Here is a 23,717-nt window from a genome sequence, read left to right on the forward strand (position 1 = left end):
TCATGGAAGAAAACTAATTTAATCCAGAAAAGAAAATTGTTACCCACAGAAAACAATGGAGAACATTAGCATAGCTGGGATTGTCACTGTATCCACACTATATCCCTACTCACGAATTCATGATTTTAAATAAAATTCTTACACAGTATAAACTCTGCTTCTGTTCTACAAATTCAAACCAAAATCACAATACACTGCTCCCATTTTTTAGAGAGCAGTTTACCGGTGAAATAGACAGCCTCTAGTAACCTGGCACATATATAATGGGACTGTTCACACAATATGCTACAATACATTTTATTTAGATTTATTTGCTATTTATTACATGTACATTACACCATTTTATCCAGGGGTTCAAAATAATTGCATTTCAAAAGTCATCCAGAAGTGCTCTGGACAGCATATAAATCCTATAGCATGTCTCTTACTCAATGAAGCAGCAATGGTTTTCTGCGGAATTCTGGAAGACAAATGCAGATGGTTTAAGAGTTGCCTTAAAGACAGTGTTATATTGATATGATTCATTATAGCAGAAACATATTTTATCAAGCTTGCACATACAAACAAAAATCTGTGCTTTAATGAATTCCAGAGGAGTTATGTTAAAGCGTGCATAATTCTTGGACACTGTAATATTTTATCCTTTTAATTTTACTCATAATAATCTTGAGAGGTAGATAGACCGAAAGACTTTGATTGATTCAAAGTTCACTAGTAATCTTTTATTGTTTTAAGGATGGACTTCAGCCTTAATGTCCTGTAACCGCACCTCAATTATATGACACTGGTTTCTCCTATGTTGAATAAGGAGCAATTGGGTATACTTCTACAACATACTAAACTTTAAACTGTTTTATACAAAGGTAGGCAAGGCACAGTATTCGAAAATTCTTTCTTCCAAATCTAGAAAAAAAATGTCAAAATAGGGTCATGAAATTTCCTTTTGATTCTTCCAAAAATACAATATTTGGGTACAAGAACAGACCAGTTTTGTTAGGCAAATGGCTCTCATTTCTACCCTTGGAACGAACTCCTGCTCTGAAACTGCACCTCTCCCAAAATTCCAGAACCATGCCACAGTAACAAATTTCAACACCATAATTTTGGGCCAGTTGGTGAGACGGGATCAAATAGGACCAGTTTTAAATGTTGTCTCCCATTTTATTTTAAATTGTACATAAAACAAGACCCTAAAACAAGAGATAAATGGTTTTCATGTTTTCCAGTTTTCTAAGTCACTGACCCAGAAAATGCTTGATGTCTTGCTTTGCTCTTGACTTAAGTCAAAATTATATGAAGAAAATATATCAATAAATTTGCCCCCAAAAAAGCAAGTATAGTATCAACACAAGCAAATGTTAGGTAAGGCCACAAGTACCAGGATAGACTGCAGTATTATTGAGAAATCAATTTTTGATAGAAAAAAATCCCGAGCTGTGGTGCAAGAAAGATGAAATGTTCCTCTCTGCAAATTCATCTTCTGAATTGTGATAAGGCATCAGTTCACTTATCTTTAGATACACACTGTTTTTATGTATATTTGTCAAGCATTCTTGTGGATACCTCTCAAAGAAAATAAATCACCAACATGCTGGGTTGTTTCCAAGTGCCAAATATGGGAAAGAAATTCTACTTTAAAAAAAAAATCATCTTAGTGGTAACAATTATAATGAGCTACACTTGACTTTTTATCAATCCCGGGTATATCTCACACACCCGCATCTTATATTTCCTGCAGAAAAGCTGGAAGAGTTTTACTGTGGGAGTTTTACAGCTCCAGATATACTTTGTTTAATCCCGTCCTACTTTCTTTAAAAAAAAAAAAATCTTCGTCAGCTTTTTGCCAGCCTGGAACATTTCAGCAACTGCCATTTTGCACAGCCAGCCCAGCAAAGAAACAGGCAGTGCAGCTCTGTACAGATCTACTCAAAAGTAAGTCGCCTCGTTCTGTAATATTTATTTCCAGGTAAGCGCACCGAGAATTGCAGCTTGAGTTAATGAAAAAGAATATTATCTAGTCACAAAACGCCTGCCAAATTGCCGAGGCAGATTATTATTATTTAGTTCTAGTACCTGCAATATAAAAAAAGTTACTCGATATCTCTTACAGCAGCCTTGCCCAAGTTGGCGCTTGCTAAACGCATGGCCGTACAATTTATGTAAAATGCCTACTGGTCATGGGGTCTGACTATTATGGGATCTGCGCTCCAAGTCGTCGGTTAGGGAACGCAATCCTTATAACCATATAGGGCGGCCGCAAGGATTACGAGGGAATCACGTCAGACATTTGCCAGGGCTGGGCAAGCGTGTTTTCTCTTTATTTTCCGCTTTACTGGTGGGAAGATGCACAACTCCGGAAAAGGTTACTTTGCTGCCTCTTGCAAAGATGTGGCGCCTTTAATGCAGCCCCTCAACGGCAATTTTAACAAGGGAAAACTCTCGCCCGCTTGACTGTTTCTCATCGATACGGCCTTGAAACCTCTATCCGCAAGAGTGGTCAATAGTTTAAAACGCCTCCCCCCCTCGTCCCGCGTGGTTGTTTACTCCAAATATAAACGACCGAAGCGCTCCGCTCGCTTCCGGCCACATAAATGTAGACTAAGTGCCTCTTTTTAAAAAGAGAAAAACATGCTTTTCAAGGCAGTTCAACGCGCTCTCTTCACTTTGGAGGAAGTCGGAACAACTTTCAGCAGATTCAGTTTGGCTCAAGCTTTGAGAAAATGTTCACTCTATTTACAAACTCAGCCTAGGTAGATCGTTAAAACATGCATCTGGAGTCCTCCGCGGCGACCTCACCCACCCACGCACCCCGCTCCGAATGCTGACCGGCGGAGAGAACGCGGGGCTTTGGCGTCGCTTTAAAGCGATTACCTAGAGAGAGCGGCAAAAGGCACAAGAGAGCGGTTTTGCCCGTGGATTTCCTCCTATGCTAACCTTTTCTATCTCTACGGTTCCTCTCCCAGACAGCCATGAGCTCCGAGCCTCGCAACCGTCAGCAGACTCTGGCTTTACGGAAGCAGTTCATCGGGTAGGTGCCTCGGCAGCGGATGAAAAGACCATCCTGTGTCGTAAAGTGCGAGACGCCCACCCACTCATTCCGCAGTAAAGGGGGAGCCGCTGCAATACACGCGCGCTGCGCTTCTGCTGCTTGCGGTTGGCGCGGCGCCTTCCTCTCAGGGGGGTCTTGCTGTTTCGGCTCGTCCCGCAAGAGCGACAGCTAAAGGTGGCAGCTACGTAGATCCCCTATTGGCCCCCATCGAGATGTTTACCCGTGAGATCAACTCGACTGCCCCGCGCTGCCCGGATTTATTTCTATCTCTGACTCGAGGATTTTCCGGAATGCTCGAGTCAGCGATACAAAATGGTCTAGCGTCTAGGCGGCGGTGATTCTTCCCCGGGCGACGAATAGACAATTTCTTAAATTTGCAATAATTATAATTGTATAATTGAGTGTGTATCTAATTTGAAAACCCAGTGGTTGGTTTGTTTAGATATCTGTGGGTTAACACAAGTAAACTTCGCTTTCTTTTTCTATGTACAAGGACAGTTCAAGGTACATCTCTGTAAATCTCTTGCTCTTGGAGGCACCAAGAAGTGTTGTTAAGGCATAATGACTGTAATCGGAATGTTTGTATTAGGAGGATGCACACTAAAAGCCAACCTGCACTGCTGGCTTCGCTTGAAAGTTGCACAACTCCTTTCATTACTAATGACACAGTGAAGCATGCTCACAGGAGCTTGAAAACCACTACAGATCAGGCATCTCCAAAACATGACCCACGGGTTGCATGTGGCACTGGACAGCTATTAATGTATATGATTTATATACATTAACTATCTGATCTATCTGATGTGCGGCAAAAGACAATTCCAATTCACTCACAGTGGCCTAGGCAAGCTAAAACTGCCCTAGGGAAGCCAAAAGGGTTGTATACTGAGGTTACACAATAGGGCAGTGATGGCGAACCTTTTAGACACTGAGTGCCCAAACTGCGCACAAGCACATGCCCAAACTGAAAGGTGTGCATGTGCGCAAGCGCACACCTGTACAACCATGCTTATGCACATCCGCAAACGTGCACATGTGCAACAGAGATCCAAGGACCAGCTGGTGGGCAGGAGAAAGAGCATCCCAACATTGGCAACGCAGCAAGAGGTAAGATCTTTTTCTTTCGTGAGCTTCTGTTTTGTCATTTGCAAGGCAGGGAAACAAGCTCACGAAAGAAATGCCAGAGATCTGACTTGGGGCAATGGCGCGTGTGCCAGCAGAGAGGGCCATAGGTTCCCCATCACAGCAATAAGGAATCCCACATCTACCCATATTGTACTCATTGCATCCACCAAGCCTGTGACTTGATTTCCTGAGAAGTCTATTGTGAAACATTGTCTCAGGATCCAATATAATGTATTTTTCAGAGTGTAAGATGCACCTTAGTTTTTGGGGAGGAAAATAAGGAAAAAAACCTGCCTCTGCCTACCAGAATCCATGGTATTCAGCTGACACATGGTAACAAGATTAGCCAATGAATAGGCATAGCAACTAAATCAGCCAATGAGGGCTATTTGGACTCTAAAATTTGCCATGTGAACAACAAGGAGACAGGAAGGAGCCTGGCTTAGCCAAAAACTGAAAGTGAAACTGCTTGTGTTTTGCTTGTATTTACTGCTTTCTTGGAAAACCTGCTCTTGGAAATGTATTGTATATTATTATTTTGAATACTGCTGAATCAGTTACTGTGCTTTCTGAATGTGATTGCTGCTGCAAACTCTGACCAGCTTCAGGGCAGCTTCAGCACTTATTGCAGCCTGATTCAGCACAGCTGATTGGCGGGGTGATTGGGCTGCCAGAATACCCCCAATCGCTGTCTCCATGCCTCACGTTTTTGGCCTCTGATGGGGGTGGGTGCGGCTACATTCAATGTATAAGATGCACCCAAATTTTCACCCTCTTTTGGGAGGAGGAAAGGTGCGTCTTATATTCTGAAAAATACGGTAGCTATAACTGCCTTACAAACCAACCCCCCCCCAGCTCACGTTAATACAAATCCTGTTCAGAAATATGTAATATGTTAAAAGCACTCATCAAGAGGGCTCAAACAGATAGCTTACTTCCATATCTAAGGCCACATCAGTACGTAAGTCCATCAAGGCCAGCAGTCCTAAAGACAAATATTGTGTTGGCTTGCCCCAAATACCAGTTGCTTGTGGATTCTGCAGGGGAGAGGTATGCCTCTAATGCATTGGGAATACCCCAGAGGCATTTAGTCACTGTAAGAAACAAAATGCTTCAAGAAAGGGTTTGCCCTGATCCAGCACAACTATATTTATTTTCTTAGAACAAGTAATATTTTCAGTAGATAGTTTTCGATTTAAAACCACAATTGATCCCCCAAATTTTGTATTACTCAGTCATATCTCCTACAAATATGCATTACAAATATCACCTCAACAAATTCGACTTTGCGCTTTTGTTAAGACTTCCACAGATCAATTTGATTTATATATGATTGTATTCAGAGATACAATCGTGCTAAAAGTTCTTGAAGAAATTGACTTTTAGCTGCTCAAATTACTTGCAACCCAGCATGACTAAACTCAGTTCAAAAACATCTTCCTTAGAATTTGATTAAAATGGATTATTGTATCATTGTAGCTAATCAAACCAATTTTTTATTACCTCAAATCTGCAATACATTGATTGCAAAAAATTAATCTGTTCCAATTAAGTTTATTTTTTAATACTTCATTAAAGGTCATCCTGCAAGCTTTTTTTCCCAGAAGATCCGGTGAAGATTATCCAGGCAAAGGGCCAATATATGTATGATGAAAATGGAAAGCAGTACCTTGACTGCATCAATAATGTTGCTCATGGCAAGTGTGAAATTATGTTCTCTTTAGTAAACTCTAACCTGTGTAGTCAGGTAAATTTAAGTCCAGTCCTTTCTAAACTGTCAAAATATTTGTTTGATTCTTTCCTTTTCCATGATTTAACTTGTCCATATCATCATCCGCAGTGGCAGCTTTATGTGGCCTGTGTTTGCTCTCATAGACAGTATCTGCACCCATTCATTCACTTAATTCAAACCCTGCAGAATAAGAATAAATATGCTAACAATGATTCAGAATTATTTAGAAAAGGCTATAGTTGATATTTAAAAATTTGGGCAACCAAGACAACATAGGTCATTCTACTTTTCTATGGAAGTGCACCCCACCAAGTATATCCGGTAACTGAAGTGACATCATGAAATTCTGCCTTTGATTTCCCAAGATTAGGCTGGAAATAAAATAAGTGAGGAATTATATGTATAGAACTGCATGGTCATTGAAATTACTAGTTTCCCATCTTTATTTTTTAGTGGGGCACTGTCATCCTGAAGTGGTCAAAGCAGCTCATCAGCAGAATCTACTGCTAAATACAAACTCTCGTTATCTGCATGACAATTTGGTGGATTATGCACAGAGACTTTCTAAAACATTGCCGGAGAAGTTGTGTGCCTTCTATTTTTTGAATTCTGGGTAGGATTTATTTATTTATTAATCAATAGATCATACAGGTATTTTTGTATCTTCTTTACAGAACAAGAAAACTGAAATTTGTTATCACCTCACGGACCTGTTTGTTAGGATAATCACATCTTTGCTTCTTTGGCATTTATAATACTTCAGTATTTGTTTCTTTAGTCAGAATGAACGAAAATATATTTTTCATTTTGTACAAAGAAGAAAAAAGCATTCATATTTTCCCTTATTTTCTGTAATCAAAAGGCTTTTCATCGAACATTTCATTAGCAACTGTAATGAAACACTACATATAAATAAATGTAAAATTCTCTTTTAAAATTATGTTTATTGTATCTGTATTTTTTTCTTTTAACCATTCAACTAAAGTTTATTAAAAATTACATACATCTAACACTGGTAATATTTCCATACCAGTATGCCCCCATTTGATACATATGAAACTACTAGGTTTATAGATGACTGAATATAAACAATGAGAAAACCTCAGAATTTTCCATTACAGATCAGAGGCTAATGATCTTGCTCTGAGACTAGCACGGCAATATACAAAGCATAAAGACGTTATTGTTATTGACCAGTAAGTATATACAATGTTTTAAATACCATTACATTACTATGTCCAATTCAGCTAGCAGTACCTACTCAACCTTAATTGAATTTAGAAAAACCTGAACGGGATCATTTCCAGAACTTGAACAAGAAAATGCTGCCAGGAATCTGAGGGATATGTTAGAGTAGGAAGCCTTTTAAAAAGTATGACAAAGAGGATATTAATCATTTCCACATTGTTCCCTAGAAAACTATAAACATACTTTTATAATTATCAGAAGTTTAGTTTGGCTCAAGAAATTTTATTTTCTTTCAATAGTAATTGGAGTCACAAACTCTAGTGGTTCTGAAGTGAATTTTTAAATACCTAAAATATAACCTATATTTCATACTAAGAAGTATTTAAGTTATCAGTATTGTAAGTTTATTAAAGCTAATTTTTCCAACCTGCATCTTCCTATTCTCCCAAGAAGCCAAGATCAAACAAACTGAATTCCTAATCTAGGTACATCCATTTAGTTTCAAGGTGTATGTGATCGCAAAGCCCGTATTTTGAATTACAACTTGCATTTAAATGTACATACATAGAATTTTGAAAATGTATCTTTATGAGAACTGTTTGTTTTCTAGAACATCAGCTGAGATATATGAAAGTATTATAAATTAGAAAGTAGGTGCTTCAGTTTGGCAGTCTGGATGTGTACAATTTTCTGGTACTAATATTAAACCAAGGTAGAATTTATGTATTTCTGTGGATTATTGTGTTTTGTTTTAAGCGCTTATCATGGACATCTGACATCTTTGATTGATATAAGTCCATACAAATTCAGAAATCTAGATGGCCAAAAGGAATGGGTCCATGTGGTAGGCATAAGAGACTATATTAACACTTTTCTTGTTAATTTCCAATTCACCTAAAACCAAGAGGTCTAATCAACTATTAAACTTTTTTTGAATAGGCTCCTCTTCCAGATACATACAGAGGATTATATAGAGAAAATCATAAGGATCCAGCCACAGCATATGCAGATGAAGTGAAAAAACTTATTGACAAAGCACACCAAGAAAACAGAAAGGTAAAAATTGTCTTTGAAGTTTCTGTATTTATCATTTTGGATTTCTTTTTAACATGGATTTAGTCAGTTATAAGAATTTTTTTCTTCTGTCTTATTTGTAGCAAGTACAAGAAATTTTTAAAAAAATTTGTATTCAGCTGCAGCTTCATTATAATACATTTTGCTCCAGACAATTGTGTAAGCAAAATTGAGTAATGTTCTTGCATCCTAAAGAATCTAAATGGTGAAACATCATCTTCGAGATAAAGAAACACATTGTTGGTTATAACTCATAGTTCTCAGCAAGAAAAAAGTTCAAATGTATACTGTTGTTTAGCTAGTTAAGCTAGTTAAGGTTTCTTATATGTTGTAGTAGTTGTTAGTAGTACTCAATTGTAGTACCTAAGATTTCTAAATTAGAAGCTTTAATATATCCAAAAAGACAGATACATGCAGATGTATTATGTATGCGTCTACTAATTACATTATATATACTTTCAGTTTGCTGCACTTTTTGTAGAATCATTGCCCAGTGTTGCTGGACAAATCATTCCACCATCTGGTTACTTCCAAAAGGTTGCAGAGTAAGTATTAATACTTTTCTTCTGTTTCAATTTATTCTAAACAGTATTCATATATTTTCTGTTTAGAGTAAACTTCCAAGTTAAGGACTTTTAAGGTGTTTAACTTCTGCAAGATCCAGTTTTAATTCCCAAAGATTTCAGTAATTAAAACTGAAATGATTTAACTTTAAAATATTTACTTTTTCTTGGTGTGATTTTGTTTTTGGTTGTTGCTTAATTTTGGAAAAAGTGAATTGTTGGAGATATTTGTTTTAACCCTAAATAAATTGTTCAGAAGTACTGATTTAATAAGATATGTTCCATTTCTGCATAAATATATTTCTTGTTCTTTTAATAGGCATATACACAAAGCAGGAGGTGTATTTATTGCTGATGAAATTCAGGTTGGCTTTGGAAGAGTTGGCAAACATTTTTGGGCATTTCAACTTCAAGGAGAGGATTTTATTCCTGATATTGTAACTATGGGAAAGCCAATAGGGAATGGACATCCTGTGGCTTGTGTGGCAACAACAAAGGAAATTGCAGAGGCATTTTCAGCAACAGGAGTAGAATATTTTAACACAGTAAGCAGTCACCCACATTTTCATTATAAAATGCATCTCAGTGTAATTTGAGTGTTATATTTATTCAAATACTTGCATAAGGTATTTACTAGATTGCTACTACATTATATGCAATTCTTACTGGCATATGATACTTGCTTTTGGCAAACAATTTTGTGTAGAAAATTTATTTCTCCCTCCCATTCATAGTTTGGAGGAAATCCTGTGTCCTGTGCAATAGGCCTAACAGTCCTGGATATTATTGAGAAAGAAGAGCTTCAAACCCACGCTCTTCATGTGGGAAACTTCTTTATGGAACTACTCAATCAACAAAAAGCTAAACATCCTCTAATTGGAGATATCAGGTATCAATTTTAAAACATTTACCAATTATTTAATATAAGCAGCATATACTTGCCACATAGTTTGTTAGCATGATTTTTAGCAGTCCCAAATTGCACATTTGTTTATTGTAACTAACTGTAACTTCACGTTTTACTTTGTTTTTTACAGGGGTGTTGGACTATTTATAGGTGTAGATTTAGTACAAGACCAAGAGAAAAGATCACCTGCTAGCAAAGAAGCAGAATTTATCATAACAAGGTAAAGGTATTCTGAGATGTTTTGTTTATTTGCTTGAACAGTTTAATTTATTGGTAGTGGAAAAGAGATCAGTACTTATTTCTATCTCCTGAAATAATCTGTGAGCAGTATCTCCATGTTTCACAAGTGAATTAGATAGAGAAATTAGCAGTTTGCACACCTCTTTTCCATTATGTATGCAGAATTGTACATGCCATGTACAATAAATTACTATGATTCCATAGATTCTGCTTTTCTCTTGGGATGTATCAATCTTGCTCCAATAGTAGCTGCCAGATTGATACATCCCAAGAGAAAAGCAGAATCTATGGAATCATAGTAACTTATTGTAGTTACTACCGATGGCGAACCTACGGCACAAGTGCCACAGGTGGCATGCGGAGCCATATTTGCCAGCACGGCAGCCCTCAGCTCCAGATTTTGGGCCTTCCGGAGGCGGCCATTTTTGTCCTCCCCCGGCTTCAGGAAAGCCTCCGGAGCCTAGAGGGGGCAAAAAAGAGGCCCAACCAGAAGTTCATTCACGAACTTCCAGTTGGGCTGTTGGGCGTTTTTTGCCCTTCCCAAGCTTTGGGAAAGCCTCTGGAGCCTGGGGAAGGCAAAAATCCCCCTCTCCCACACATGCACGGTGGATCACTTGTGCATGTGCATGATAGCACGCACACACAGTGTTTTGGCACACCTTAAGAAAAAGGTTAGCCATCACTGGTATATAGCAATGTAGTTACTAATGCAAACTACCGATAGTTTGTAATCTTGAATAGAAAATGGTCATTAGTTTAAGACATGATCTGATCTCAAAGGAGAATTATATTGCTTCTAGCAATTTATAAGGTACCTCTGGAACAGATGGCCTGGTGTACATTAGGCAACACTAGAATGTTCTATACCTAGATTCCCCTATTTCCTCCCTGGGCACCCTAGGTATATTTTCAGATATGCATACAGATTTAACAATATCAGAACAGCTAGTTTGATTATATATATACTAACTCAGGATTGTTACATGTTTAAATCCTTCCACTACTATGGAAAGAACAAACACTTTGATAGTTTTCCAAGTGTTAAGGATAGCTATAATATACTCTCAAAGAATATATAATGATCTGAGGTATATAAGAAAGGAATGGGAGAGATGAATTATTGAATAAAATGGGTTTATTGTTTAGTGTCTTTTGGTCTTTGGACATGGATCTTAAATTAAGGTGTTAACATCTCTTTAGATAAGAAAATAAAAAACAGCCTTCTTATATCCCTCAGGAAACCACTTTTTCCAATCTAAGAACTGTATTCAATCATAGTGATCTCATATTGTGAGAAAAATTGTGACCAATTTTTCAAAAATTGTGTTGAACCATTACAATCAAGCTATCAACCATGAAACATGTTAATATGCTTCCCCAAATGAAAACTCCACTCCCTTCACTATTAGTGTTACCCAGCTGATGCTTTAAGGGCTTCCCATTTGCTCTAAAGGCCTGCATCCCTCTGCTAGCTAGAAGCTAAGGTTTTCCTGATCGTGTAGGACAGGGGTGTTAAACTCACGTCGTCATGTGACATATTGGGACTTTTTTTCCCCTTTGCTAAACCCGGCATGAGCATGGCCAGCCCATGTGTGTTTGACAGCCCTGCTCTAGGAGGATGAAGTAATATGTTTGTAACATATAGAGTAGACTCTGCCAATCCCTATTCAGTCCTCCTAGGAAACCTTCTGAGCTGCTTGATGACATTTTGTTTCTTACATCAATTCTGGAAGGCTTGCCAGCCCATTTGGTAGATTCTGACAATAGTTGGGCATCTTGAGGGAAAGAGAGTGTCAACTACTGGGTCCATTCATTTAGTTCCAATAGGTGAAGAGGGTTTCCAGATCAGTTGCTTCCCTGCTGCTGTGTGTGTGTCAGTGTTGGTAGGAACACATAGAGTAGGGCTGGAAGTTACAAAGCCTCAAATTCATTTGCCTTGGAAGGAATTTTGCATTGATCCTTTTTGCTGTTGCTTCACTTAAGCAAATCAACTACAGGGTACCACGTGCTGTAATCTGCTTCCATTTTTAAACCTTCATAACCTGATGGCTTCATTCTGACCCTTAAAAGTTCAACACCATTCTCTATTTTCAATTCCTTTTGGGAACCATGAATAAAATGGGGAAAAATCCTGGCAGGAGTTACTTTGATGGTACTTTATGGTTCTGATGTTTTTGCCAATTCTTGGTGGCTCAGAACATCCTTTTGTATACCTGGACATGTTAGAATTTTTTTTCTTCAATCCTACAGCATATTCCAGCTTGATCTTATATGTATAGAATCGTATACATATCGAAGTATTTATTGGGTAGTATCTTTTCCGCTGGGCTTTTCACCGCTGGTGGGTTTAGAGGGTTGTGTCATAGTGATGGTAAGCTGCAGGGCCAATAAGCTATTTTCAGGGGGTGAAAAGGTACTGCTCAATCTTTACTATAACAATTGGATATGGATTTCCTCTGTAATCTGGTATTTCTTAGGGCTATGGCAATTACATTTTTGTACTTGTTTTTTTATCAACATTTGTGTGAGCAATTTACAGAACAATCGTCATTTCAGGAAGGGCTTGTATGTGACCTGACCTTGGATAGGTGATCCACATCTGTGTTTTAACTAACACCAGACCACATCATGGAACTGGTCTTGCAGTTCCAGGTTCCACACTTCGGTATCTTGAATTTACTGATTATGCTGAAATAAGAATCATTTCCCCAAGACTATTGAAGCGTGCACCCTATTCCTCAGCCAACTTACTAGTAGGTTTTTTGAGAGGGGGGAAGGAGCAATGAAAATTTTCTGAGATTTGGCCTATTTTTCTTTCTATCTCTACACATCACTGCCCTATCATTAGCTCAGTGATTAAAGCTGATAAAAGGAATAAGATCCACCTTGTCTCAAGGAGACAGAGCCAAGGCTGAAGGAGGCTTCTTCCCAAAGGGCAAAAAAGTAAATGCTTGACTCTAGCTTCTTGTAAAGAGTAATTAATCCTTTCACATTGATTCTGTCATTCCAGTATTGGAAGCCATGATATATATTGAAAGCCATCATGCTTGCATAATGAAGGCAGGCAAATTTAAAGGGGACCTTATGATTTTTCCATCTCCAGCTTAAAAGTATTTAGGAACATGTAAGCTTCTTGGTCATGCAGAGTCTCAATGCCACTATAAGAGTGCATGCTACAGACAGGTCTTAAAGCCTACAGGTTTAAGAAAAATGCCAAATCCTGCCAAAAGTCATAACCCCCATTGTGCCCAACAATGAATAAAGCTCATATATCATTGTAAATGTGATTTTATATGATTATACTAATCCAAGTAAATAACCTATGCTGCTCCTACTAAAATCAGCCATTTTTTCTGGTTCTCTAGATTAAAGGAAGAATTCATTATGCTGAGCACAGATGGGCCAGGCAGAAATGTGCTTAAGTTCAAGCCACCACTGTGTTTCAATACAAAGGATGCAGAGTTAGTTGTTGATAAACTTGATACGATATTAACAGGTAAGTAGAGGAAAGCTCTTTAAAATTGGTTTATATAACACATGTTTGAAGCTACATTGCCTGTCAGGCATGCTATAGATTGAGCTAAGCTGTCTTAAGAAATAAAGCATTTTATACTTAAGCAATAATGTTCAAAGATTTTGCAGTCTGAAAGCTTGTTCTAAGAACATCAGTCAGTTTGCCAGTACTCTTTCTCAGCTATTTCTCCCCAGAAAGAGGCAGTTAAGGAACTAAAATTACTGTATCTATTTTGTTCTATGTGTACAGTTTATATATGCAAAATTACATAGAAGCTCTTCTTTACTGAATGACTTTCCTACTAAACTCTTTATGAGAATGCACCAATTAGCACCAATTAATTTTTTTCTCCATAAGTAGACATCAATGTAATGGAAAAACAAGCCTGGGTCTAAATGGAAAAAAAAAGTTTTTAACTTTATGATAGTCACCTTTAATAGATTCTATTTTTTATTTTAGCTTTTTGGGGGAGGGAGGATATGAGAATAAAGAGTCTGAATCAAAAAACCACTAGGAATATTTTTGTGCCACAGGAATGACAGATTTTCATTCCCAATTACATGTAAATAGTAATATTGGCCCATGAATAACGGGCAGACAACAATCATGTTCTAATTGAATATTTTGCAGAATTGGAGAGGAAAAAAACCTAAAGATGATGATTTCCATGGCTATAAGAGGTAAGCATTCATGTACTATTATTATATGCAAAAAGCATATTTTTAATGCAGAAACCATTAATTTCATTATCCTGAATTTCAAATCATATTCCAACAATATATTGCCAACAACAGCGTGTCAAGCATAAATTATAAAAAATTTAACTCGCTGGCTTTTCCATGTGAATACTGAATTCTTTCATCCCTTTTTTTACAGGATACATGGTGCAGAATTCTACCATTTTTCTACACTTAAAATTACAATAATAAAATTCTGCCTTCTTTGAGCTTTCTTAATAGAGTCTACGTAGTTTTATTGTATTGCTGACATTATTTTTAGCAATACAGCTTGTGATTGCTGTATTGCTATTATCTCTACTAATGCAACTATTAATATAGTAGAGAGGAAAACATAATTTATCCAGAAAATATAGCTTGTCATCCTTGTGTTATACAGGTTGCAGGACAATATATATGTATATTCTTATTTTTACCTATATTTCACAATTGGCACCTTTGATCTAATAAGTCAGTTTTCTTTGTAACATTAACAAATTGGTAGGCACCCATTATTTAATAAAACATGCAAACATTAGACTCATGGGAATTGTTTTTGTAAGATTTGTAGCATCCCATAGAAATGTTTTATTTACAAAAGAAAGTATTGTTGCCAATGCTGACAACCTATTTTTATTTGGAAAGCATAGCTCTCCCATTACAGTAATTCAGAAATAAAGGGGAATGCTTATTTTAAGAAGCTGACAGATCAAAAAGTATTTATACCAAAATGTTGTAACCAATGAAAAGCAACCCATTTTCTAAGGACAGTGTTTAACAACTATCTTCAAACATGTTACCTATTTTTCTGTACTATTGAGATGGCATTCCATCACTAAAGATAGTTCTGCTATGTCTCTCAGTCATAACAGTATCAAATTGGTACCTCTTATTTCTCCATAAGCAGTTTCTTTCCTCTTTCAGCTACAGCTAATTTTCTGTATTTCACTAGAAAATACATTTTATAATGTAAAATCCTGTTCACATTTGTTATGTCAGGCTCTGATGTTTCAATTCCTAAGACCTGTGACTTAAAGCAAATGAAAACATTTTTTTTAAATGGTAAAATGTGCTTAATAGAACTTCAGTATTCTTTTATGCTGCACATTAATAAAAAGTCTTACATATCAAAACATGCAAAATATAGCACTAGTATTAAACTATCTACACTTGGAGCAGTCATAAAACTTCCATTCTTTGGGGCACAAAAAACAAGATGAAAACAGTATTAAAAAGGTTGGAAAGTCCACTGTCACATCCATTACGGAGAACAAGAATGCGATCTTTTAAGTTCATAGCCAGAGACAAGACAGATAATTGTAATTTTAGTGTAATGTGAACATACATGTCTTTCAGGAACTCCTGCTGGATATCCAATTGATTATAATAGCCGATTGATGGTCAGAAAAATTGCATAATAGTCATTTTATGTCTAATTGAATTAGCAGTTCTTGATCAGAAGTAACTCAGATGTAGTATTACCTACTTCTACCACTCTAGCTTATATGTTCTGGAGTGTAGTAATTATTAGTTTCACCTTCAGAAGAACTATATTTAATTCACTTTTAGTGAATAGGATTTGACATTCTAGCAAATAAGTCTTAAAATGTTCTTGTATCATTGTGGACAACTTTTTTGTAAGTATTTAGGTATATTTTCAGTAGCCTTTTAATTTCTCACAGGACACAGTTCAGCATGACTGTCAAAATCAAAACTCATTTTCAAACCTTATTTGTTTGAATTTGTTTCAAATACCCTGAGACAAGCAAACCATGCAGATTACCATATAAAAATGGTCAAAAATTAAATAACTGGAGCCAGTCCATAGCTATTGTTAAATGAGCTTAAACAATGAGTTCTAATTTGGGGTTAATATCTATTATTATACAATTAAAATCTATGTTCATAACATATTATTTATCCCATGGATAAGTGACTGTATTGTCTCTCCAGAGACAACTTCCTCTTCCAAACCTAGTTTTAACCATGGCTGTTACACATGCAATTAAAACTTCCATTAACACAGAGCTGTCATTGTAATATCTTTGATTTAAGCAAGAAATTATTATTCTAAATAAAAATGCATGATATTCTTCTGAGCTTATACCCAGCTAAGGCAAGCTATATTTTTAGAAACTTTAAATGTAGAATTTAATGTACTTATAGTGCATTAAAGATCTTTACCCATATTTGACAGTAGAACTGCTATCACCTATTATCTATTCAAAATAGTAACATGACTACAATAGCTCAGAATAAGCTTGGAAGAAGCTATAGAATAGTTGAAAAAAACTTGGAAACAGTACTGAAAATCCAATGTTTACGAGCTTTAATATTTGCTTAATAATTTTAGCATGAAATGTTTAATTTCTAAATACTAATAAAACACATAAGAGTACAAAAGCCAGTCAGATTGACAGATTTAAGTATGATCAATTAACCTAGGGAAGGTTCAAATATAATGAGTGTACTACATAAGCATCCAGGAGTTTTGTACATATGTTATTGAGCATGTTTTCAGATTTTGAAAGCAGTTAAATTGAACTTGCATATACAAAAAAGCAGACTATAGTGTAAGCATGTCTAATATTTTCTTGTGTGTGTAAATACAGCCTTGAGCCCTTCAGTATTTTAGGTATTTAATTCTATAAATTTACTCCTAAATTCCTATGACCTTTATTCCTACGCAAGGCAATAATACACTATTCTTAATCCTAAAATTTGCCTGAAATATAATACTTGTTCTGCTTCTTGGTTTTTCCTACCTCAACAATACTTTGAATTTGTGATTAAACAATTAAGCTTTGCTGGTCTTTCATCAATTTTAGGGTTAAAACATGCTCTAAACCCAACTTCTAAAATTTATGCATCCAACCAGCCACCAGTGCTTCTAATGAAATTCTAAGGCTTCTTTTCTCTGAGCTACAAAAGGATAGCTGGAATAATGGCACAGGATACTGTATTATGCTTTTTTATTCAAAAGCTAGAATAGCATCAATATCCATGTCATGGTGAATCAGAACACATGTAAAATACCTTACAATACATTAGATTCCAAAAAGGTACCAAAAAGTACAGTAAAATTAACACTTCCATTACAGGAAATGTATGACACAAAACCAATACAAAATAAAAAGGTGGAAAGTGATACTGGTTCCCTAAGATGCATCTCATTCTGTACAACTGGAATAATGTGGTTAACTCCAACGGGCAGAAGCTGCAGCTTTAAGCAGACCCCTCAAAATCATTTCAATTTAACCTATCAATAAAATCATTAATCTTCAGCAAGGCTGAAATTTACACACCACACTCTCTAGACAACTATTATCTGTAAATATTAAACAAAGACATTTCCAGGGAAGTCTTCAGATACACATAACAGGCCATAGAAATGTATTGTAAAGTTAATTTTGGTACATAATTGTAATGTCCATCTACAGCATTAAGTACAAAACATATGCAGTAGTTTTGTGCATTAGAGCATGCCACTGCATACCTGAATACTTTTGATCAATATGGCTTGTAGTTATTCTGATGACCACGTCTTGGAGCCTTCCCATAATTTGAACTGCCTTGACCTATAAGTAAGCAATCAAATGCATTAAATTAGTATTTAGTCATGCCTCCAGGTATCTAGCCAGGTCCCATCCAAAATATACATACACTGAATAGTTGTAGTCTTGACAGCTACATCCTATATTCAAAAACTCTTCTATAGAAGGAAAATCACCTGGAAAACCCTGTATTTTATAATCTGTCCATTCTAGAGTATTGAATGCAATACGTACCTCTTCTTCCACCTCTTCCTCGGCCGCCCCCAGAACCAAACTGTTGCTGCTGATATACTTCTTTTGGCTGTGCTACCTTAATTTCACACTGAAAAGATTGTAATGTAAAACAGATGTTCTTAACATTCAATACTACATATACATACCACAAGTTATAAATGTTCAAATATCGGGATTACAAAAATACTTTTCAAATAATGAAATCTGAGGGCAAATATTCTAGCGAACACTTCTGCTGCACAGAAGTTAACACTGTACTAGAATTTATAAGATATAATCTATAAACTCAGTACTCTTTCAAACTCTCAAACTGCATAAACCCAGTTGACATGATTAAATTTCCATAAGGTGTCTGAAACCAAGAAACAGGTTAAGCAAAATATGGTTAACTATGGCTAAATATATCACATGAATATAGCAATAGCAGTAGACTTATATACCGCTTCATAGGGCTTTCAGCCCTCTCTAAGCGGTTTACAGAGAGTCAGCATATTGCCCCCAACAATCTGGGTCCTCATTTTACCCACCTCGGAAGGATGGAAGGCTGAGTCAACCCTGAGCCGGTGAGATTTGAACCGCTGAACTGCTGATCTAGCAGTAGCCTGCAGTGCTGCATTTAACCACTGCGCCACCTTGGCTCTTATAGCCGAAAGTGCACATAGTCCTTGACTTAACCATCATTCATTTAGCAACCATTTGAAGTTACAAAAAAGTACTGAAAAAAGTAAATTAGGAATAGTCCTCACACTTATGACAATCACAGTATCCTCAGTCACATGATCAAAACTCAGGAACTTGGCAACACACATGTATTCATGATAGCTGAACTATCTTGGGGTCATGTGAAGCATAGTCAATGAGAGGAAGATGCATTCACTTAATGAACATCTGATTCATTTAACAATCATTGAAAAAAAGGTCATAAAATCTGGCACAACTCACTTAACAAACACATTGCTTAGCAATAGAAATTCTAGCCCCAATTGTGATCTTAAGTCAAGGATTACCAGTGTACACATATTTTTCATCTGATAATTGTATGAATGCCAAGCACATGAGTTTTAAACTATTAGACACTGACTATAACCCAAAACAGGGCAACATGTGCCTTCCAAATATTATTGAATTACATCCATTATCCCTCATCGTTTTCATGATTACTGGAATTATTGGCAGTTGAAGTTTGGCAACATCCAAAGTTCCAGCATTCTAGCTCCCCCACTATAAGTTCTGCTCTTAAAATATGCTTCCACATTCTACCACTATTTGTATTTTGCTTTATATCCTTCTGCTTCAAGCAGTCAATATTCTAATCAAGCAACTTCCTATTTTTGGCTAAGTTACCTAGTGTTATATTAATGTTTTCATGTCTTCTTATTCAACTGATTTTCAAAAAAGTTTATTTCTTACTATTCACAGGATCTAAGCAAATTAATAAAAATTAACAAAAATGCTTCTTTAAGTCCATTGTTTAAGAAACCTTTATCCTTCTAGCTATAATCCTAGTTCAGGGAAACAACTATAGAGAAAGTAACAAAAGAAAGATACTTCCTGTTTTGAAAGTGATTGCATTTTAAAGAGTGACTTTGAAGGCAATGGGGATTATTTCCAATGATATCGCATTGTTAAGATCAATATTTTGACCTAGTTTGCAATTATGGTTTATGAAGAAAAAGAAAGCAAAACTAAAAATCAAGCGCCATGTCACAGGCTCTAGAAGCCGTAAAAGGGGTGATAAAGGCCTGTTATATTGTTGGTTACTTAACTGACCCTGGCTGTGATATTCAAATAACAGTAGTATACCAGCATTATATAAATACAACTTAGTGTCTACGGATTCCACCCTTCCTGCTTACATTATTTCCAAGCCCCATCAACAAATGTGATCCACATATTATTATTTTTTGAGGGAATAATAATCTATAGTTTCTAAGTCTGAGATGCCACTGGCTGTTTTCATGAAACTGTAAATAACTAATATACTACTTTCATACAAACTATCCCTGTTTTTCAGTAATTTGCTAAAGTATGTTAAATCATATTTAATGATAGGCACTACATATTTCTCAAATTATATTTAGCTATTAACTAAAACTTGTTTGGGATAATGTAATGAAAATTATTATGAATTACTTTAAAAGTAAATAGGCAGCATATAAATTTAATATTGTCTAGAAACAGTTAGCCCTCACTTCTTGTGAAAAAAGACATGTACATTGTAATACCATCTGTTCAAATCTTTGATTATGCAAAGGAAATTATATTAAACTGGATATTTTCTAATTCTGTAGTGCAAAAAACAGATCTCGTGGCTAAAATATTATACAATATACTGTACTCGTTTAGTCTGTTTCCTATATAGTTTTCACATTCAAAATAAACTTTGTGTAATTCTTTTTCTTTTCACCTTCCAACCATGTGCAAGATATATAGAGTGAATAGATTTCAATCCACTATAGCAGAATGCCTACCTTACTACCACTGACATTGTGGAATTTTTTCTCTAATATTTTCTTCACTGGTTCTTCTTCCTTAAATGTGATGAATACAAACCCTCTTCTTTTATTGGTCTTTGGATCCATTGGAAGTTCAATCGCTTCAATCTAAAGAAACATAATATTTCAAGTTTATTGAAATTATGTACTATATTACCTTATTCAGCAATTCTGGTCAATCTCTATCTCTTATTTCTTCAGAGTACAACAGTCTTGTGTTAAAAACTGCAACTTATTAAGCACTAGGAACTTAGTAGATAAAGCTACATTGATAAAATAATGTAACAAATGCAAACTATTATTGCTCTGCAATATTGATTTTCATAATTTGCAGATTTCATCTAAGGATGACAATTTGCTGCTCTAAACAATTAAGGCCTATTAGAATTTACTATATACTATGCCACAAGGAAACACAAGTACAGAAAGCAATAAAACAGATTTATGATACATTTGTCAACCATTTAAAGAAATGCCATGATGTAACCAATTCTAATTTAATTGAATATGTATGTGTATTGCACACCTGTTATTATAATCAATATCTGGATAATATACCCCATATTTTTACCTACAATTACTGTGGATTGAAACAATTTGCTTCACTATTTTCAAGTTAAAGCTAGCCTGTCTATCTAAACTTGCATCAGATTATATACCTCTCCAAACTCTCCAAAATATTCCCTGATTTTGTCTTCTGTTGCCTCTGGGTTAAGTCCACCAACAAATATTTTCTTCACAGGATCCTTTTTCATTGCCATTGCTTTCTTAGGATCAATCACTCTTCCATCTAATTTGTGTTCTTTTTGCTCCAAAACCTACAAAGCAGTTCAACAAATCAGGATGACAGAACATTTATAACATTAACAGTAGTCTAAGTAATATATCTCAGTCTATCACTCACCTTATCAACACTTCCTGCTTCTTTGAAGAGAATGAATCCAAAACCTCTTGATCTGCCTGTATTAGGATCCATCTTTATTGTGCAATCAGTTACTTCACCAAATTTAGTAAAGTAGTCTTTTAAGTCTTTTTTGCTTGTATCCCAACTAAGACCACCAACAAACATTTTCCTGCAACAAGGCAAGTAAGACACACTGAGAAATGATCACTGTTACCATAGCAATACAAGTAGTCCTCAATTTACTACCACTGGTTTAGTGACAGTTCAGTTACTGAAAAAAGTAACTTATTACCATTTTTCACATTTAAGACCATTGCAGTATCCCCACAGCTACATGATCAAAATTCAAGCATTTTTTTGATCACCATTTATAATCTTCCCAGATAGCTTCTAATAAGCAAAATCAAAGGATAAAGTTGGATTCACTTAATGAATCCACTTAACAGCAGCAGTGATTCATTTAACTGTAGCTAAAAAGGCTGCAAAATGGGGCAAAACTCAATCGCCTTATTTACTAATGGAAATGTAGGGCTCAGTTGCAACCATAAGTTGAAGACCACCTGCATTTCATCATGTCTCAGTATAACTGAACTTCTGTAATTTGTGATGTACATAGCATTTCATAAAACAAGTTTACATAGTTATATCTGTGGTTCAATTGCCTTCAATTTCAGGCCCTGAGATACAATAAAAGCTAAGCAAACCAAAGTATTTTACTAACACAAGTTATAAAAATTAATGATTCTAACTCAAGTTTTGAGCGTACAGCCTTCATCAAAACTCAAACTTTGTGTTTAAATGATTACCAGTTTGATTTTATATTATAATAAGTTGGCTCTATTACAAACTTTAGATACATTGAAGACTCCTGGCATTTCAGTTTGGCTGTACATAATTATGTAAAAGGATGTTTTTTGTGGGAGTCCACTTAAAAGTCCAGACTTTCCCTAAAAAAAATTAATGGGACAGGAAAAAACATACAAAATGGGAGATAAAATATAGTAAACAACTCAGCATCACTTATATAAAGATTATGCTGGAGTTACCTAATCACCTAAAGAAACTAAACTGCATACATGCTAATCGATCTGCAATTGCTAGTTAAATTACACTGCCAGCAAATAATTTCAGAAACATATGTTCAGGTTCAAAGTTCTTAAGCAGCTACTTCTGACTCCCTTCCAACTAGCACGTTAATATATTTTAGGGAGAAGGGGTCATTTACCTTTTCAACTTTTAGTACAGAAGCAAGGGCAGCAAGCTGTCCTCAAATGGCACACAAAGAAAAAAAAGGGGGGGGAGGCCTAGACTACTGCCATTTCAGGAAACCAGGAGCCTTAATCGCCCCTCCTTCCCCCCCACCACCACATGGCGCCAACAAAAGGCAGCTTCAAGAACAAAGGAGGACCGACTGCTGCAGCCCGGTTTCGGCTCATTGTCTATTTCAACGGCAAAAGCAAGGCCAGAAAAGGAAGGACCCGCGCGCCAATCACCCTCGGCAAAAAAGAGAGAGATCTCAGGCAAGGCAAGAAAAAGCGTTAAGGACGGGATTGGAGCCGAGCCAAAGCAGCGGGTTCGGGCCTGTCACTCCTCCGAGCAGGTTGTCGCCGTGCATGGCGCCGGAAACCACAGAATGTGGGCGGGGGCAAGCCAACGAGGCCCGCCAACCTTACCCCGCATCCTCCTCGTTCTTGCTTGCATTTATCTGATCGCCTTCGGCTCCATTCTGGCTGCCACTAACTTCTGCAGAAGCTACCGATTGCCCTGCCTCCTCGCTTTCTCCTTCGCCGTCCCCCTCCTCCTCCTCCTCTCCGGCCTCTGCCACCACCACCGCCGCCGCCACCACCTCTTCTTCTTCCTCCTCCTCTTCAAGCTGCTGCTCCGGCTGCAACAGCTCCTCGTCGCCGCCACTCACGGATTCCTCGGCCGCCGCCGCCGCTGCCGCCGCCGCCGCTTCGTGCCCGTTTTGGGTGGCGCCAAACTGGTGCTCCACCTCGGCCATGATTCCCTAGCCCAGAAAGAGTGCGCCGCTGCCTCGAATCTGCGTAAAGCGACAACAACGGAAGTTCTCTCCCCTCAGCGAGGCCTGCGAAGGGAGGGAAAAAAAGAGAGATGGCGCCTCCAGACGCACGGAAGGAAGGAAGGAGCGCGCGCTCCACTCGGCCTCGCCACGCGAAGCCGCTAAACCAAGCGCCGCCGCCGCCCCCCCCCCATCCCCGCTTCGGGTTCCCGAGACTCACGTTTAAACGCCGCTCGGCTCGCCTTTCCCAGGAGGAACCGGAATCCGGTCCTTAAAGCTTAGTCGCGAGCCTGCCGGTCTCTGCCGATGTCGTCAGCGGCGACCAGTGGCTCCTCCCCTCCCGCGCAGTTCCTGACAGACAAACGGACACGACGGCGCACAGCTATCCGTGGGGCGAAAGCA

The 23,717-nt window shown here is 37.1% G+C and overlaps 2 protein-coding genes across 4 annotated transcripts; one reads left to right on the top strand and one right to left on the bottom strand.

The window, feature by feature from the left end:
- HNRNPAB (heterogeneous nuclear ribonucleoprotein A/B) lies at positions 1–23,717 on the bottom strand. 3 transcript variants are annotated; one of them, XM_087709495.1, is made up of 8 exons: positions 23,536–23,717; positions 22,969–23,381; positions 21,296–21,464; positions 21,051–21,209; positions 20,368–20,499; positions 17,897–17,984; positions 17,605–17,686; positions 1–460 (listed from the first exon to the last, which is right to left on the bottom strand). In XM_087709495.1, exons 2-7 carry the CDS (start codon positions 23,295–23,297, stop codon positions 17,619–17,621), a joined length of 945 nt encoding a protein of 314 aa, XP_087565621.1. In that variant the 5' UTR covers positions 23,298–23,381; positions 23,536–23,717; the 3' UTR covers positions 1–460; positions 17,605–17,618. The 3 variants fall into 3 exon arrangements, with proteins under 3 accessions (XP_087565621.1, XP_013916065.1, XP_013916064.1); XM_014060590.2 differs by lacking the exon at positions 17,605–17,686; XM_014060589.2 differs by lacking the exon at positions 1–460 and having other exon boundaries at positions 16,415–17,686.
- LOC106544342 (5-phosphohydroxy-L-lysine phospho-lyase) lies at positions 1,779–14,348 on the top strand. Its single transcript, XM_087709494.1, has 14 exons — positions 1,779–1,932; positions 2,964–3,028; positions 5,753–5,871; positions 6,360–6,519; positions 7,028–7,102; positions 7,851–7,938; positions 8,034–8,150; positions 8,631–8,713; positions 9,051–9,276; positions 9,466–9,620; positions 9,769–9,858; positions 13,244–13,374; positions 14,023–14,072; positions 14,269–14,348. Exons 2-13 carry the CDS (start codon positions 2,970–2,972, stop codon positions 14,043–14,045), a joined length of 1,326 nt encoding a protein of 441 aa, XP_087565620.1. The 5' UTR covers positions 1,779–1,932; positions 2,964–2,969; the 3' UTR covers positions 14,046–14,072; positions 14,269–14,348.

The sequence above is a fragment of the Thamnophis sirtalis genome, unplaced genomic scaffold (genome assembly GCF_051295495.1).
Source record: "Thamnophis sirtalis isolate CommonGarterSnake01/CBP01778 unplaced genomic scaffold, rThaSir2_p1.2 scaffold_3, whole genome shotgun sequence".
Taxonomy (NCBI): Eukaryota; Metazoa; Chordata; class Lepidosauria; order Squamata; family Natricidae; genus Thamnophis; species Thamnophis sirtalis.